General features: G+C 32.6%; 1 protein-coding gene across 1 annotated transcript in view; it reads right to left on the bottom strand.

The window, feature by feature from the left end:
* LOC307191510 (cadherin-23-like) overlaps window positions 1–18185 on the bottom strand; it is a gene marked incomplete at its 5' end in the record, with an annotated part of 116232 nt that overhangs the window by 13903 nt on the left and 84144 nt on the right. The window contains 2 exon segments of the mRNA XM_079931637.1: window positions 5316–5603; window positions 5781–5903. Coding sequence (XP_079787763.1) covers window positions 5316–5603; window positions 5781–5903 — 411 coding nt within the window.

The raw sequence follows: 18185 nt of genomic DNA on the forward strand, positions 1-18185 counted from the left end.
TAGCACAAGACTTGGCCATGAAGTTGATAAATAGATATCTGGAGACATAGGTGATCTTTTCTGGGTAATTTTTTAACGCACTCAAATATAAGTAATAGCTAGTCAGTAATACATTAAATAAACTTTTAGGAATATTATAAGACCTATCTTAAAATATGCAGGTGTTTTTGTGTGTCTGCTCACTTTCAAGAAAATGGACGTTATAACCTGTGCAGGTATCATTCCTGCACAGTGAATAAATTGAACTATAGAATTTCTGAGGTTACTTCTGGTTTGGAAATACTTTTTTGCAAAGAGAGGCACGTATATCTCCCTGTAGAGATGTGTGTATTATATAAGTACACATATAAACATAAAAGCTGATATGGCTTATGGATAATAGCAAAGACTATTTGCCACAGTCTTTGGGAGAAGATTCATAAGTCACCAGCTGGTAATCATTTCCAGTCAGCATTAATTGGTTTGCCTCTTTTAGCAAGCCTAATATAGTTTACCAAGAGAATTATAAAGGTTACAATACTACTCAACTACAAATCTAAAAAGTCACATCTTGCTGGAGAATGTGTTTATTCTGTCTATTATATTTTATTATAAGCATTCTCCTTTGCTGGATTTTGCATTTTTTTTCTCTCAGTTTTATCGAGGTATGATTGACATACAGCACTGTATAAGGTGTACGACATAATGATTTGACTTACATACATCATGAAGTGATTATCATGGTAAGTTTAGTGAATATTTATCATCTCATGTAGATACAAAATTAAACAAATAGAAAAAATATTTTTCTTGTGACGAGAGCTGAGAATTTTCTAACTTCCATATATAACATACAGCAGTGTTAACTGTATTTATCACGTTGTGCATTACATCCCTAGTACTTATTTTTCTTATAAATGGAAGTTTGTACCTTTTGACTACCTTCATCCAACTACCTCCCTCCCCCCACCTCTGTTAACCACAAATCTGATCTTTTTCTGAGTCTGTTTCTTTGTTTTTAAAGTATAATTGACCTATTATAACACTGTTTTAGTTCCTGGTACACAATGTAATGATTCAATATTTCCATACATTTCAAAATGATCACCATGTTAAGTCTAGTTATGATCTGTCACCATACAAAGATATTATATAATTATTGACTATATTCCCCACACTGTACATTTCATACCTGTGACAATTTATTTTGCAACTGGAAGTTTGTACCCCTTAGTCTACCTCATATATTTCTTTCCGTACCCTATCTCCCTCCCCTCTAGCTATGACTTGTTTGTTCTCCATATCTATAACTCTGTTTCTGTTTTGTTTGTTCATTTCTTTTGTAGGTTTCACATGCAAGTGAAATCATACAGTATTTGTCTTTCCCTGACATTTCACTTAGCATAATACCCTCTAGGCCCATGCATATTGCTGCAAATGGTAAGATGTCATTCTTTTTTATGGCTGAGTAATATTCCATTGTATGTATATATCACATCATCTTTATCCATTCATCTATTGATGGGTCACTTAGGTTGCTTTCATATCTTGGCCATTGCAAATAATGTTGCAGTGAACATAGGGTTGCATATATGTTTTCAAATTAGTGTTTTCATTTTCTTCGTATGAGTATATTTTCTTTATTAATCAAGAATTTGGATGGCAAAAATCCATGTGTTAATATGTTAGATTTTTTTTTTCACCATGGTACAAAGTAAAATGATCTCTCTCAAAGGTGCAAGATTTAGCAGAGAAGACTGACTCAGAATAGGTAGGTGAGGTTCATGTTGAGCCAAAAATGAAGAACAATACATTTTAACTGTTTAAAATGCTGATATAACACCTTAAAATTACTGATGTTACAGCTTAGTCTTATGCAATATTTTTCTGATTTATAAAATTATTTGAACATATATTTGTGGAATGTGAAAGATAGTTCTATGGTCACATATCCTGGGATGGGGGGAGGGGCTAAGAACTAATTTACTGAGTGACCAGGAGCATATTTGTGCTTAAAATAATAAACTATAGGGTTTGACTATAAAATACTTGATTAAAAGCTCCAAAGCAGACAGTTTTAATGAAGCTCCAATATAAGTGAGAATATTTTATTTGTGAGGGTTATTTGTGGAAAAATTTACAGTATTAAATACTAATCACTTGACAAAGTAACATAGGCTTCTCAGATTACTTCCCTTTAAATTTTACAACTACTTTTTGTGATACCTAACATATATACAAATGTATAAAATAATAGTCCCATAACCCCCAGATACCTGTAACACAATCTCAATAATTATCAACTAATGCCCACTTTTGTTTCAACTTACGTACACTTAATCTTCTCCATTAAATTATTCTGAAGCAAAAATCACATAGTCAAATATCCTATCTTTCACCCATAATATGAAGTTCTTAAGTTAATGTATCCGATTCTCCAAAATTTTTTCTCATGGCTATTTTTTGTCTTATTTGAGGAATATTGCCCTACCCCCAAGATTGTCTCATTTTTTTTCTAAAATTTAGTTATTTTATTTATTTTGCCATTTAATTGGCATACCAGTTGCCCTATATAATTTATTGAAACTATTATCCTTTTACCATGCTCTGTATTGCTACTTTGACATAAGTAATAGATCCATATGTTGTGGATATTAACTTGACTCTTTATTTTGTTCTCTTGTCTATTTGTCTTTCATGCCCCTATACTACACTGTTTTAATTATTGTATTTTATATTAAGTCTTTATTTGGGGAAAAGCAAGTCCTCACACCTTGATTTGCCTTCATCAAATCTATTGACAAGGTTGTTCCTAATACTCCCTTAGGATTCTTTATTTTTGAAGGGTTGCAGGACCTAGTGATGTTCCTTTTTCATTCGTGACATTGGTAAAATGTGCCTTAACTCTTTATCAGCTTACTCAGAGTAATATAGGTTTTATTATTATTTTCAAATAACCAACTTTGGGCCTTACTTTCATATGTTTTCTTTCCATTTCATTAATTTCAGTTTTTATCTTATTTCATTTTTAAAAATCTCTTTTGAGTTTGTTTTGCTGTTTGTTTTCTGTCTTCAGATGAAATGCAGTTTTAAATAACATACAGGGAAAAGAAGTTTTGAGGAAATAGGTAATATTTTTAAATGAATGGTGACAAAAATACTACATATTAAATTTTGCGAGGTGCAATTAAAATAGTACTTAGGGGAGAATATATAGGCTTCAATTTCATTTTAACTGCATCTCACAGTTGCATTGTTCAAAAATATCCTCTATTCCCTTAACTTCTAAAGATATAGAGAATGCTCCAGATAACTGATTGTTTTGATCTCTAGCATAATTATTGATATTTAAGATCACAGATAATACTCAGCATGATTTCAACCCACTGAAATCTGTTGAGGCTTGTTTTATAGCCCCTAATATACGATCAGATTTTATGAATCTTCATGTGTGCTGGAAAAAAAAGTATATTCATTAATCACTGAGTGTAGTGTTTACGTATTTTGTACATCAATCTGGTCAAGTTTTAGTTTCAGTTATTGTATTTTTAATTTCTAGATATATTTCATATATTTGCAAATATTCTCTGTTAGTTTTATAGTATCCAGTACTCTAACCAAATTTCAAACTTGGTTTATATCTCTTGAACTTAATAGGCATAATTATTTTACAATTTATAATTCAAAATTTCTGTAGTTACTTTGTTTTTGTTTCCGCTTTTTGTGGTTTTGCTACTTCTTGGTTATGATATATTTTCTCATGTGCTTGGTTATATTTAATCACGTAGTGTTTACTGGATTGAAAAATTGCTAGAAATAATGGGAGGTCTAGGATACTATTACCTTCCCAGAGAGAGAATTTTAATTTCCTTCTGCTAGGCACTTGGGAGCATTACCAGTACTACACCACTTTAATCCAATTTGGGTTATTTTTTTTGGATTAAGAATATTCAAATTGTCTTATGATGATTTTATATAGGTAATGTAAAACTTCTTGGCTGTGAAGTTAAGCAATGGGTGGAACTTTCTATAACTTTTTAACAAATGGCTATTTTAATTCAAATATCTTTCATTGTGTTAGCTCAGTTATACAAAGAGCTATCTATAAAGCATCACAATGTTACTGAGGGCGTGGATATCAATACCTACTTGGCTGTTTAAACTCCACTTGTTTGAAATCAAACAGCATAGTCCATACAAATCAATTGTATCACATCATTGATTTTCTCTTTCTTTTTATATTAGCAAAGTTTATGAGGTATTGTAAGTCTGTCTTTCCTGCTTGGAAAATGTTATAACTTCTGTCTTCAGTAATCATACACATTTTTCATCTTCACATTCAAGATATGTCCTGTGCTCAAATGTGTTACATGTCTGCCATGAGCTTCATTTTTCCCGACACTAAATCTAGCCTTCAGCTTCACTGCCTTCTCAACATTCCCCAGAATATATTATATTCTTTCCAGGGTAATTTTATACCTTTTCCCTGAAAAGCTTTTCTTATTCTATTTACATTTTTTTAAAAATCTGTTCTTGGGCTTCCCTGGTGGTGCAGTGGTTGAGAGTCTGCCTGCCAATGCAGGGGACACGGGTTCATGCCCCGGTCCGGGAAGATCCCACATGCCATGGAGCGGCTGGGCCCATGAGCCATGGCCACTGAGCCTGTGCATCCCGAGCCTGTGCTCTGCAACGGGAGAGGCCACAACAGTGAGAGGCCCGCGTACCGCAAAAAAAAAAAAAAAAAAAAAAAAAATCTGTTCTTAAAGAACTACATTATTATTTTCCTCCTCTATTTATAGAGAATTTACTGCCTATCTCAGCCCAAATAAATTTACCTTATTTTCAACCTCAAAGTTAAATAACAGTTACACTATTGTTTGACACTGTGTAGTATTTATTTAAATTGTTCTAAGTGTATACCTTCTCTTCCAGTGAGACTGTATACTTTTAAGGAAACAAGTATGTCAAATATTTTTTAAAACCTTATATGGTGCTATGTACATAAGAAAACCTTCATGAATATTCAGTTAAATAGAGAAAGGTATACTATGATGAGAATCAACAGAATTACTAAGAATCCAAACTAAAAAATAGCAAAAGGGCCTAAAAAATTATTAACATTGATATATTTACCTTGCTTCAAAAGTAATGACTAACAGCTATAATAATTTCTCCTTATTTTGATGATGGAAATTCCAGTGTATTAAATAACTGTTTTATTGATGCCTTTCATTGGCAAAATATAAGGATAACTCCTGTGAGAGTTCCCAAATACTTCTATGTTTATGACTAGTTCAGACTACCTTAGAATTATATTTCATCTCTTAAGCACTTACTGTAGTTGTAGTTGTTTTTGTGGAAGAAGTTGGCTGCGTTGTGGTCCAAGGAAACACATGAATTATGACTGTTGTAGTGGCTGACAGCTGACTAGTTTTATTCCCACCTAATTCATCAGTAAGTTCAATAAGTAGCTGGAAAGTTATAGGGTCCTGAATCTCTTGAAAAACATCATACTGGAAATTCTGAGTGATGGCCAGATAAGGAGGATCAACGCCTAGTCTCCAAAGTGTGAATTGATTATTTATGTTTCCTGAAAATGATGAGGTAATAAAACAGAAATAAGACTATATCACATATTATGTTATTTCTATTGTCTTGTTGAAATTCTTATTTAAAAATATGTTCCATGGTAATATGTTTTCAACAGTTATAAAATATCTCATATAGGGTATCTTTTAAAATAGCATAAAAGTGAATTATTTGAAATTATGTCTTACCTCCTACAATTGGAATAGCTCAGCTAGCTGTTCCTGTGAAGAATCTTTGTCTGAACAGTTGAGCAGAATAAAAGGAATCTTAATAGTGGAATAAATCCAAGTTTCCAAATGTGGTGGATTACATACAGGAGGCTCATTATTCATATTCTATTATACAAGAATATTATCTATTTTAGATTATGTCTTAAAAATCTTGCCATATCTAATCAATTGCTTGTTGAATTTTTATTATTCTTTATCTTCACAATATTGCTCAAGTATACTTTTACAATTTTTCTTAATTATTTTATATTTGAAGACAATATTTAAGTGTTTCATCATGGAAACTTTGTTGTTTGGAGTTACCTATCAATATAGTCCATGTTCTCTTTTTAATTTATGAACAAGGAATCACTTTTTATAAATGTCCATAACCTACACAGTATTGCTAGGACAAATACTCATGATAGTCATGAGATTATTGAGTTTTACAATCATATTGAAAACTAACTATTATCTACTCTAGTCCCTTCCCTTTAATCCAGAAGATATATGTCATCAAGTCTCCTATTGAGCAATACCTCAAAAGGGGTACTCACTATATAAAAGGAAGCATACTTCACCATTGAAAAGCAATACTTGTTAGAAATATTCATTTTTATTGATCTCAGGGGTTTTTTCTTTTGTCTGCAAATTCAACATGTTATTTCTAGTTTTTGTTCTGAAGAAACTCAAAATCTAGTAGAGCATGTGGCTTAAATTTCAAATATGTGGGAGATTCCAGCAATTAGATTGAAAGAGGAACTATATTATCTCTGGGAATGTTTGAATTCTAAGGTTCTTTGACTAAGTAATCTAGGATAGAAAGTATCTGATAAACTTCTTGCCATTATCACCCCCTCCTTCTTGCTGCTAACAGACATTACCATTTTATCCAGTCTCCTGGAGAATATAAACATAGTCTCAAGAGATATTATCAAAGTATCCCTCAATGAAGACACTACCAATTTATCAGAATAGAATGTGAAACGAAACCAATTTATGTCCTTGATTTAGGAAAATGAAGTGCCTAATTTCACTTAGGCTCTCCTTCCTTTCCTTAGTAATATTTCTTGAATATCCTTGGGCTCCTTAACTTTGAACAGTCTCTTAGAAGCCACCTGAGAGTGCAGAGCAAATCCACTGTCTTTTTTTTTTTTTCTCTCCAGTGCAATGCAGTTTGGTTTGTTGGATTGCCCACTGGAGGCCATAAAGGGGTACTTGCTAATATTTAAGCCCTATTTTGCTAATTAAATACTGATTTCTTTAAGATTAAAGCTGCTATAACCATATTTCCCTGAAAATGAATTATCCTTAGTCTCCCTCTCTCCCTCCAAATATAGTCCAAGAAAGGGAAAGATATTATCTGTTCTTTCACAATTTCTCTATAGCTGCTTTAGTAATAATAATAACCACAACTAATATATATTGAATGCATAATACATGCTAGATTCTAATTTACCTACATTAGTATATATTCAACAACCCCATGAAAAATGCAGAAGTATTATTCTAAAACAGAAACTGAAAAGAGATAAAATACCTCAGACAGCTATAAAGTGTGTAGGTACCAGAATTCAAAAACAAGATTTTAACCTGTGTGCTATACTGTCTATTTAAGACTGCTTTCTACTTAATCATAATCAGTTTACACTATTATGACACTAGCCTACTCTGTTATGTGTTCTTATAAAACATTTCTTCTACTATTTAAAAGATATTTGGAATGATTTTAATGCATTTAAATGGGATATTTCTTTATCTTTTAAATGATGGTTCAGTTTATATGCACTCTTAAAGCATTTCTAGTTCTAAGAAACAGTGGATTGTATGTTTTATAACTTCTTCATATATGAGCTGAAATTTTCATAAAATCCCAAATAGGTTTTCTTTGCTATTCAAATATTATTTTTAATTAGGCAAACACATTTAAACTGAAACATTATTTATAAAACACATTTGAAATACAAATATAAGTGTCTACATATCTTTATGAAAAGAAAAGATGCCTAGTAGCCTACCTAACTTTTCATTTTTTTGTATTAGTTTATTTTTTCCATTTTTGTGGAAAGGAAAAATAATACGTATACAGATATATTTGGAAAAAATGCCTGTAAAAGACCAGATATAGAAAAGATATTGGAGGTACAAACAGAAAACACTGCAGAAATGGATAATCAATACATATAGTAAGATGTAGGTGGAAATTGTTACATCACAATAAAATTTTTCCTTATTATTTTCTGTTTTATTGTATGTTCTTATATTCTGATTTTTCCCTGTAGTATAATAAATGATTTCAGAAAAACTGCTTTCCTTTTGGTAATAGAGATATCATATTACTACTCAGGTACACTGAACTCCACTCAGTAGTATATTAGACTGTCTGTGTGCCTGTTATTCCAATTTCATATTATCCTTAAAATCCATACTACGAAGGTGATATTCCTTCCATGTAATGAGTGCTTACTAACCTAACTACGGGTAAGTGAAGAGAGTCCTTCAGGGAACGATATTATCTGGACCAAGTGGTCTATGCAGCTCTTTTCCTTTTGAGAGTGAGACTGCTCAGTTATTCTATAGATAACTCTGATGCAAATTACAGAGTTGCATACATATATATATACACACACACACATATATAGCAATATATAGTGTATATATGTAGCAATATATAGCTAAACATACACACTCATCTATATCTATATCTAGTGGCTCAGATCCTATGATTGAAGAATAGCTAAGATGGTTTAACTGCTCAAAACTGGCCAAGTTCCTCACCTCTACAACTTTGCGCAATATGCTCTCTTCACAGATAATTCCTGTTAGTTTCCTATTAGACTCATTCATTCATTTACCTTTTTCTTCTGTTCTCACATTACTCATTTGTGTAAACTGTTTTATATTTGTGAAAACAGATATACTTGACTACGAATAATATTGACTTGAATATGCAGTAGCTCTTTCATAAATATTATATAGGAAAATGTATTACTTAACTTTAAAATGTCTTGCTCTAAAGCATAACACTTAGAACCCCCAATGGCTTTATTCTGAATGTTCTAGCATAGTACCGTCACTGCAGGGACAGTGTGAAATTATGTAGAGACAACCAGAACTTAAAAAGAAAAAGCAATCTATGGTTACGAGGGCAAAATCAAATGAAAAGGGCATGAGTTAATTAAATGAGTTAAAATTATTCATTAATTTTACTGTAAAGTTTGTTACCCTTAAAAGTCAATCCATCTCATAACTTTAGTGAGAAATTAACAAACCTGAATAGAGTAAAAGCATTATTGAGAAGGATAGAGGATAAGGACCCACAAACAGTCCTCAGATAGAAGCTGTTTAAAAGCTTTCAGAAAAATCTGTCGTTTGTGGCTTTGATTTATTGGTGGCTTCCAGGTTCATCACTTGACCTTATTTTCTAGACCTGTAATTTTCAGCAGTCTTGTTGGTATCTCCATTGATGAACATGTTGGAAAGAAGAATTCTTTTTTCTCCAACATTATTATGACAAGCCTTTAAGCTAGTTCTTAACATTGAGCACAGGAGATTCTGACAAGCTTGAATCATCAGCTCCTATTTCTGTGGCGCTGTTTCTGTGGCCTGACGTTTAATCTATAATGCCAGTGTTACTTATCAGAATAATTCTGACCAAAGACCATTATTATCCTGACTAACTGAACCTCCAATTACTGGATAATGTAACACATTTACTGCTCTAAATGTTCTCAATTAAAATATTAGAAATATCACTATCATATTGTGAAAATTTACTCAATGTGTAGTCTACAAGAGAGAGGGAAACTAAGTTTTAGCTGTTTGTTCATTTCAAAAATTTAGAATTATTAAACTTCTGGAATGGTGATGGATGAACAAGAAATTCTTTTCACTAAGAAGAAAAAGGATAGGTAATGCTTTACCTTTCTTGTCACTTGCAATACAAAAATGTAAATAATAAGGAAAGCTAACATAATTCATAACACTATTACTCATACTATAGAATTTTATTATATAAATTTATTAACCAAATTTCAGTAACTAAAAACAAACATAGTCAGTTTATCTGGGAAGTTCCTTCAAACCTGTTCCCAGTTAAAGACAAATAAATTAAGATTATCTTTAAGTAATGAGTAAAAGTCATTTTCAATTTCTCTCTTGTTAATGAAGAAACCAAAGCTATCTATATTTCTTTATTTGTTAATTAAGAAACTATTATTGTCAATATAGAAATTATAATTCTTGAAAATACTATTATTTTTATTTTACCTTCTAGAGAGATAATATTTTTTTAAGTATAGAAAATGTATCAGTTGTTAAAATACAAATAAACTCATGGATCATTTGGACAGTTATGAGCCCTTTTCTTTTTTTTTTTTTTTTTTTGCGGTACGCGGGCCTCACTGTTGTGGCCTCTCCCGTTGTGGAGCACAGGCTCCAGACGCGCAGGCTCAGCGGCCATGGCTCACGGGCCTAGCCGCTCCGCAGCATGTGGGATCTTCCCAGACCGGGGCACGAACCCGTGTCCCCTGCATCGGCAGGCGGACTCTCAACCACTGCGCCACCAGGGAAACCCATGAACCCTTTTCTTAATATAAATTGAAGTTAAATTTAAAAATGTCAAATGGAAACTTAAGCTAAGCAAATTTTCTAATAGTAACATGCTATGCTAATATGGGTACTATACACTGATTCTTATTATACAAAACAGGGTACTACATATAAAATAATAAAACTAATAACTCTGCAAGAGGTAATTATAATCTCCAGTATCTTTAGACAGGGCAGTCTCTCACAGAAATGTTTAGAAAAGGTGTGAGGCTTTAATATCTAATTTAAAATTATAGGCAACTATTTGTATGAATGTTCACGGGATCCATGGAGACAAATGAGGTTATATATTATACAAAGTGTTTTTAAAATCTTGCTTCTCACAGATTGACAAGATAAATAATGATAATATTCAACGGCAAAGTCCTTTTGGTAATTCCACAAATTATAATTCTACAAATATAACACATGCAAGTGTGCAACAAGTTCTTCAAGTTTTCATTTTGGTCTCTAAACATTTATACCCTCCCCGCCAAAACAAAAAAGTGGAATTCTGAATTTATCAAATGGGGCAAAGCTATTTGCAAGTTTTCCAGTTCACAAAATGATCAATTCTAGTGATGAATCACACTGTTTCATGTTATTTTAATTACATTTTACATAAAACCTGTCAAGAACAAATCCATCTTCAAAAGTGAAGGATAATTATACCTTATAAATATTACAAACACAGTCATTCTTACATTTATACATTACTTATTTGGGAAGAATGATTCTTTAAATTTTTGGTTGACATAAACTAGTCTGTTTTCATTCTCGTTAAAATTATTCCTTAAACTAGTCAGCTTCTGTTATCTACAGTGATTTAATGTTTTAGTTTTAAATACAACTTTAATAATCAAAATTAGTGCATGAAATAACGCCTAAACTCAAGGAGCTTGATTCTATTTGATAAGATAAACCTGGGACACATGAAGAGAAAAACTGTGCTAAACTATGTGTTATTGTTAAAGTTTAGAAGACATAGTGATAATAGTTGGAAACACCTTATAGAAGCAGTAGGAAGACAATACAGTTCAGAAATGTAAGCCACAAATTCATAGAAATATTTGTGGCTTGTTGGCATTTTGAATAATCAGGAAAGAAAACCTCTGCAAAATTTGGATTTGATTATACATTATATTAAAATAAATGCAGTTATTAGTTAATGCAAACCCAAATTATCTCACTGACTTTGAAAGTTAGAAGAAACTTAGAGATTATCTATGTCAGAAGTCATTAACTGGTCTACAAAGAAAAGTCTGAGTTGGACTTCTAGAACGTAGCTACTCAAATCCTTTCTAACCACTCATGTCTTCTCCCTGACTAAATTTGTACTTATAGTACAAAAGCGTTATTATTTCAAAAAATAATTCAAATTAATATGTTAAAAACCCAAAGGGATATATATATGGCTAATAAGTTCTAATTTTAAAAATACTTCCAAAACTCTAATTTTATATTTTAAAGACATGGGATAGCTGAGTAGAGGAGATGTTTCTGTGTAAAGGCAGGATAGGGATCTTCTCTTGTTTCTCAAAACAGTAAGAAGACAATGTTACATTTACTATACCTGTAGCGGGGGAAGCTATAATCTCTGGAAAAGAACATAAACCAAGATTTGGAAAGGAAGGAGACCCCAGAAGTCATCTGGGGTATAGTTGTGTACAGTAGCTCAATCTACCTGATTCCCAAGCCCCTAAACTGGACAATAACAGTGTGATTTTTTTGTTTAATGTACCATGCTCTCCATTAAATTAAAAATTTAAATTAACATATAATTGTTATATTGTTTGCATGTAATTATATATATAAAATCAATCATAACATTATCAACTAAAAAATTCACATTTATATACTTTTAAAATATAGTTCTAGTAATTGTGTGAAAACATAATAATATATGGCATTAGTGCCTAATCCCAGGAATCTAGCTATGAGATAAAATGTTTTTATATTAAACCTACAGGAAACAGGTATGCTAAATTCTGAGGGACTGTTACAGACTTTCAGAAGACAGGGAGATGGTAGTTAGAAAAGAATTCTTACAGGAGGTAGGGGAGGAATATAGTTCAGAAATTTATAATAGGCCAGGAAAAAATACAGGCATATTGTTTTATTGTGCTTCACTTTATTGCACTTCACAGATACCGTGTTTTTTACAAATTGAAGGGTGTGGCAACCTTGCATCTAGCAAGTCTATTGGCACCATTTTTTCAAAAAAACATTTGTTCACTTCTAGTCTCTGTGTCAGTTTTGGTAATTCCCACAATATGTCCAACTGTTTTATTACTATTATATCTGTTACAGAGATTTGTGATCAGTGATTTAGATGTTACTATTGCAAAAAGATTATGACTTGCTGAAAGCTCAGGGGTTGGTTAGCATTTTTTAGCATTAAGTATTTTTTTAATTAAGGATGTACATTGTTTGTTTTTAAACAGTGCTATTGCATGCTTAATAGATTACAGTATAGTGTAAATATAACTTATATACACCGTGCATGAGACCACCGACTCAATGAATTGTTAAATAAATTCTAGAAAATATGGTTGAGGATTTGATGAAAACTTCTGAGTAAATAGAGTTCTAGATTCAAAATATAGTTACAGATTACTAAGATTTTTCACTTTCTCAATTAGATTTTAGGTTTAAGACTTTCTGTTTATTGTTTACATGCACTTTGTATTTGTCTTTTGTAAAGTGACAAAATTTTCAGTATAAACTATATTTTGTGAATGCTTTATGGCTTTATTTTTTCTAGTGCTATTATAATGGATGACACCTGTTGTACGGATGCAGGTCAAGACTGAATGTGACACATTAAACTAAATCAAGAAGAGCTATATTAGCAGCACTATTATTAATATGAGACCTTTCATTTAGGGTAAATAAAGTTTCCGCAGACTGAATGATTTGTTGTTCCCACAACTTTATGCACTTGAATTTGGCTTCTAATTCTTACTAAATTTAATTCAGAATAAAATATTTCTTTAATCTACCTGGTAAAATAGTTAGGTAGCTATTTAAAATAATCATCTGGAACATGCATTGAAATATCTCTTCAAGCTGAATATCAATATTCAATGAGCTTTAAAAATCTCAAATGGAGGGACTTCCCTGGCAGTCCAGTGGTTAAGACTCCAAGCTCCCAATGCAGGGGGCATGGGTTCGATCCCTGGTCGGGGAACTAAGATCCCGCATGCCACATGGCACGGCCAGAAATAAATTAATAAATAAATAATTTTATTTAAAAAAATTCTCAAATGCAAACCCAGGGGAAAAAAATGATGATCCTCATCCAGCTAAAATTAAGGACAGCTGTGGATAGCTCTTAAAAATTTTTAATCAAAATGCAAAAATTTTACCCTGAAATATTCTTCAGTGCCTTGATTTTGTACACCAGTAATTCTCAGCCTGCAAGTGGTTACAGAATCACCAGCATATATTTATTGAGTTTAAGTAAACAAAAAGTTTAGTTGAGAATTTGCTCTGTGTGATAATCAGACCAGTTGCTCTGAAGGTCTGTGCTGCTACAAATAAATAGATACTAGGTAAAATATGATGATTAATGCATTCATGGTCTCTAAAGAATTAATATTTTATGATAAAGTGAGAGAGAGAAAGAGAAACTGGAATTCAACTTTGTAAGTAAATGCTAAATCTGACAGTGACCATTTTGGTACTGAGATCCTGAGACTTGAATTTGAAGCCAAGAGAGCTGAAACTAAGGTATTTGTGTTAAGAAAAGCTGCACGAAGGAGATAATAGTAATTTTTAGTAGGTAGTGAGCCCTTTCTCAAAGCAGGAGCAAAAGGTATATTAACTTTGGGAGAAAGCATCCTCAGTTTCATTTCAGGGTTCCTTCGTGGTGAGATCATTCACATATGAGTCAAAACCAAACATCACATAGAGGAGAAAGGCCTAATGAATGAACATTTGCTGATACAACCAATAAGAGGACATTTCCAAAGGTCACTTACTGTTGTCGGAGATCCTGATCCATTTTCAGTGCTGTTGGACTTCCCTGATATTGTCAGAGAGTCGTATTCTACCCTGGGGCAGAGTAAGCCTACCTGAGCTGCCTTCTGTTGTTAGGTTGAATGTCAGGAAATGAGGGATCTTCTGTTGGGTGGTCACTGTGTAGTTCCTAAAATCCTGGGGTTCCAAACAAGTTCATCTTCTTCTTACAACCTTTGAGAACTCTCCTTTGATTGTGCCTCATGTTATTTCCAGGGTTTATAGTTGTGCTTAGGAGGGAGGAGTAGGGAGAAAGGGGACTATACCACCTTGACTGGAAGTTAACCTGCTATTTCTGAAAAAGTACCTAATAATTAGTCTATTCTTCAAAACTCCCAGGCCAGGGAGAAGTCAGAGAGAATATTATGAAAGTTAGAGTAGCTTAATTTGCAGTCAGTTCCAGGGCACTCTTTGTCCGCTTAGCAATCATAAATTTCCTGGACATTCACCTAACATTTGATTATTTTTTTCTCTCTCCAGAAAAAAAAGGTGGGAATAACAATTTTTTCTGTTATTTGTCTTTTCTCTATAAAATCGCATTTTCTTCACCTTTCTCAAAAAGTTTAATTTCACATTATTGCCACAAATGCTGTGCTTACCAAATTTCTATTAGACATCTTTGTTCAAAAATGTCAGTTTACTTTTCTTTAGAACCCTGAAATGTTTGCCCAACCCAGTGAATCTGCTTCAAATGAAGTAATGGAGCTATGAATTGATATCATCATTGCCAGTTATTTCTGTCATAATGAGGCTGTAAAAAGGACCTGAATACCTCCCTACTTTGAAGTAGGCACTTTTGTTTGCAATCCCACAAATGGTAAACATTCTTGAACTGCTTGAGAATACAAATAAATACTGTCACAGTCAGAGGGCGGAACACAGTGTGGTAATATCTGAATTTTATATAATATTATTTTGAGTTGAAAAAAAATCTACATCTAACCATGCAGTGTTCCCTACTCCCACCATCCTATTCTTACTCCTGCTTCAAGATACCATCACCGAAGGCAATCTTCATCCTGAAGTTAGTACTTGATAATATCTTGCTTTGTTTTGTTTTCATAACTTTTGAAAGTGAGCATAATGGTGTTGTAAACTTTTGGAACTTATTAACACTTAATAGCTTATTGTTTAGATACATGCATATGGCTGGGTGTTAGTGTGAATCATTCATTTTTAATCGCTCTGCTGTTGTTTGCCCACTGTTCTAACTTATCATCAAGATCCGGAGTATTATTTAGTGATAGTCTTGAAGGTACTAATTATATTATTTTAAATGACAAGTAAAAGCAGGCCGTGGAAGAACAATGATAAGAGTTATGAACCAAGGATTACAAAAAAAGTGTCCAAGTTTGTGTGCCTGATGTCAACTTTATAAAATAAATGAAATGGTCCTTTCAGACTTCCAGGAAAATGACAGGAACATCTTCTACTACAAATTGCCTAAAATGCTGAATTTGAGCTTACTGAATTGAATTTAGAAATAAAGGGAAGTCCATAAATACCACTAATGGAAAGGAAACTGAAAGGCAGGGCAAATAATGGTGCAAACTCATTTTGCCCAAACCCTGGAGGATCATCAGATTTACACAAGACATAAACAGTAAGAAGTTTGAAGTTAATTCCCTGGAATAAATAAAAACCACAACCCTGTGTTTGTTCTGGTATGGAGTTCAAATTTACCCTATTGCATACTGTGGGAAATCTTTGGTAAGATTAATATAAAATTTGATCCAGAACACGTGATATTCAGAGAGTGCAGAGCAGAAATAAAGGCAAATCTGTTCTAGAGGGATAATTTTACAAGGCAGTCAGTGGACTTTTCATTAAAAAAAAATCCCTGAAAAAGATAAGTGCATGATGAAAAATAGCAAAACACAAATAGAACTAATCCTCCAGGAAATGATAATTAATTATCTGAAAGGAACCATAAAAGTATTCCTAAATTGACTGAAGTAAAATTTTAAACATTATAAACCACAAGCAAAGCATAAGGCCTTATGAAAAATATAAGATTTGATAAAACACCACTATTCTTGCATCATTTCATGTTTCATTTGGAATTCATAGTAAAAATCATGTCAAAAATATTTTATATACAGATGGAGTTTATGCTAGTTATAGTTTATAATCTCACCACTGAACTCTACTCTGACTTACTAATTATAAGCAAATAAAGTAAATAAATAAATGCCCAAATACAGAGACTATGACTTCTATTCTCCCCATGTACTGGGAGACTGCTTACAACTTAAGATAAATTTCTACCATTCTACAGCTTTCCCTGAAAGGAAACATAAACACTAACCCCAAATACCTCATAATGCAGGAAACCAATGAAAGTAATCATATCTCTCCCTCTCAAAAACTGGTTTATTTTTGCAAATAACAAGACCATATATCAGTCTGTACCAGGTTTACTAAGAGAAAAATAAATGGTAACTGAATTACTAGTCAAATATCCCCTTTAACTCAATCATATATATATTTTTTAATTAGGATAAGAGGCAAGACTATATCCCTTAACTGGCAGAGTGGGATTTAAAAGTCATTCCTTTATTTTGTTTTTCTTCTTAGTCTATGGGACCAATTTTCCGTATGGTATTTGTAGTTCTTACAGACAAGTTTGTATTTTGGCTTTCTCTCTTGTAAAACACATGCTCTTGAGTTCTTGGAATCTGATTGAACATCCTCTGTCTCGGAGGATGCCCGGAAGGCGATTTTTATGTTATCTCTGAGGTTTATACACACACAGCCTCCAGCCAGAGACTGGACTTTAATTACTTTAAAAACTTGGGAGGGTTTCCAGTTGTGGCTGGGCATAGACATAATTTTCCCTTTGCCTTTTTTTTTTCCCACACAGATTCTTTGAGCCAAAATAACAAAAAACGTAATAGTAATGTTTCCCACTCATACTTTCGTTATGCTGTTAAGATTTGCTGCATTGTAAAAAGAAAAGTAGTTTGAACTAAACAACAATAGCATTGAAAATAGAAGCAAACTCATATTCAGGTTCAAACAAATAACAAAAATAAACCCCCAAACCCCTCAGGCTTTATTTCTGCATTTTCTTATTTCAGCCAAAGAAACAAAAGCAAACTCAGAAAGAAAAACTCTGTGTGGGTATATGTATCCAACATTGTTGTCATCCTAATGTTCAAAATCTCATGAGAAATCTCGGTTTCCATAGTGAGTGCAATTGTATGTCTGACACACTAATAGAAGATGGTATGAATGTTGACAGACTAAATAGAAAGCAAAATGGCACTGAAGCCAACATAAGAGTATCTGCTAAATCATAATCTGGAATTTCCTTTGTTATGGTCTGGCAAATTTCCCATTATCAAACTAGAGTAAAATAGTAGAACTACTGGGGATTATCCAGTATTAACTTGTCCAAATCTTTTTTATGCCCCTTAAGCCTCCAATACTATGTCTCTCCCTTTTTAGTATATGACCCTGTCTACATTAATGAAGTAATCAAGGGCATTCAAGATTAGGTCGCTTAAGTTTTATCCTCTAAACATTCTCATGTCCTTTTTTTATTAAAGATATGCTACATATCTGTCATAATTTGCCTTTCATAAAGTACAATTTCTCAAGTAAACTTCAAAATAGCCCTAGAATTTAGATGGGAAAGAAAACATTGCGCCTGTTTTTGCTGAATAAGGAAACAGAGGACAGAGTAGTAAAAGACTTGGGTAAGTTACCAAACAGGTCTCTAGTTATAGGTTTCTGCCTACCAGCCTACACAATCTGGACTCAGAATTTTGGGTTAAATCCTGTATCCATGGCAGG

The sequence above is a fragment of the Stenella coeruleoalba genome (assembly GCF_951394435.1).
Source record: "Stenella coeruleoalba genome assembly, chromosome: 9".
Taxonomy (NCBI): Eukaryota; Metazoa; Chordata; class Mammalia; order Artiodactyla; family Delphinidae; genus Stenella; species Stenella coeruleoalba.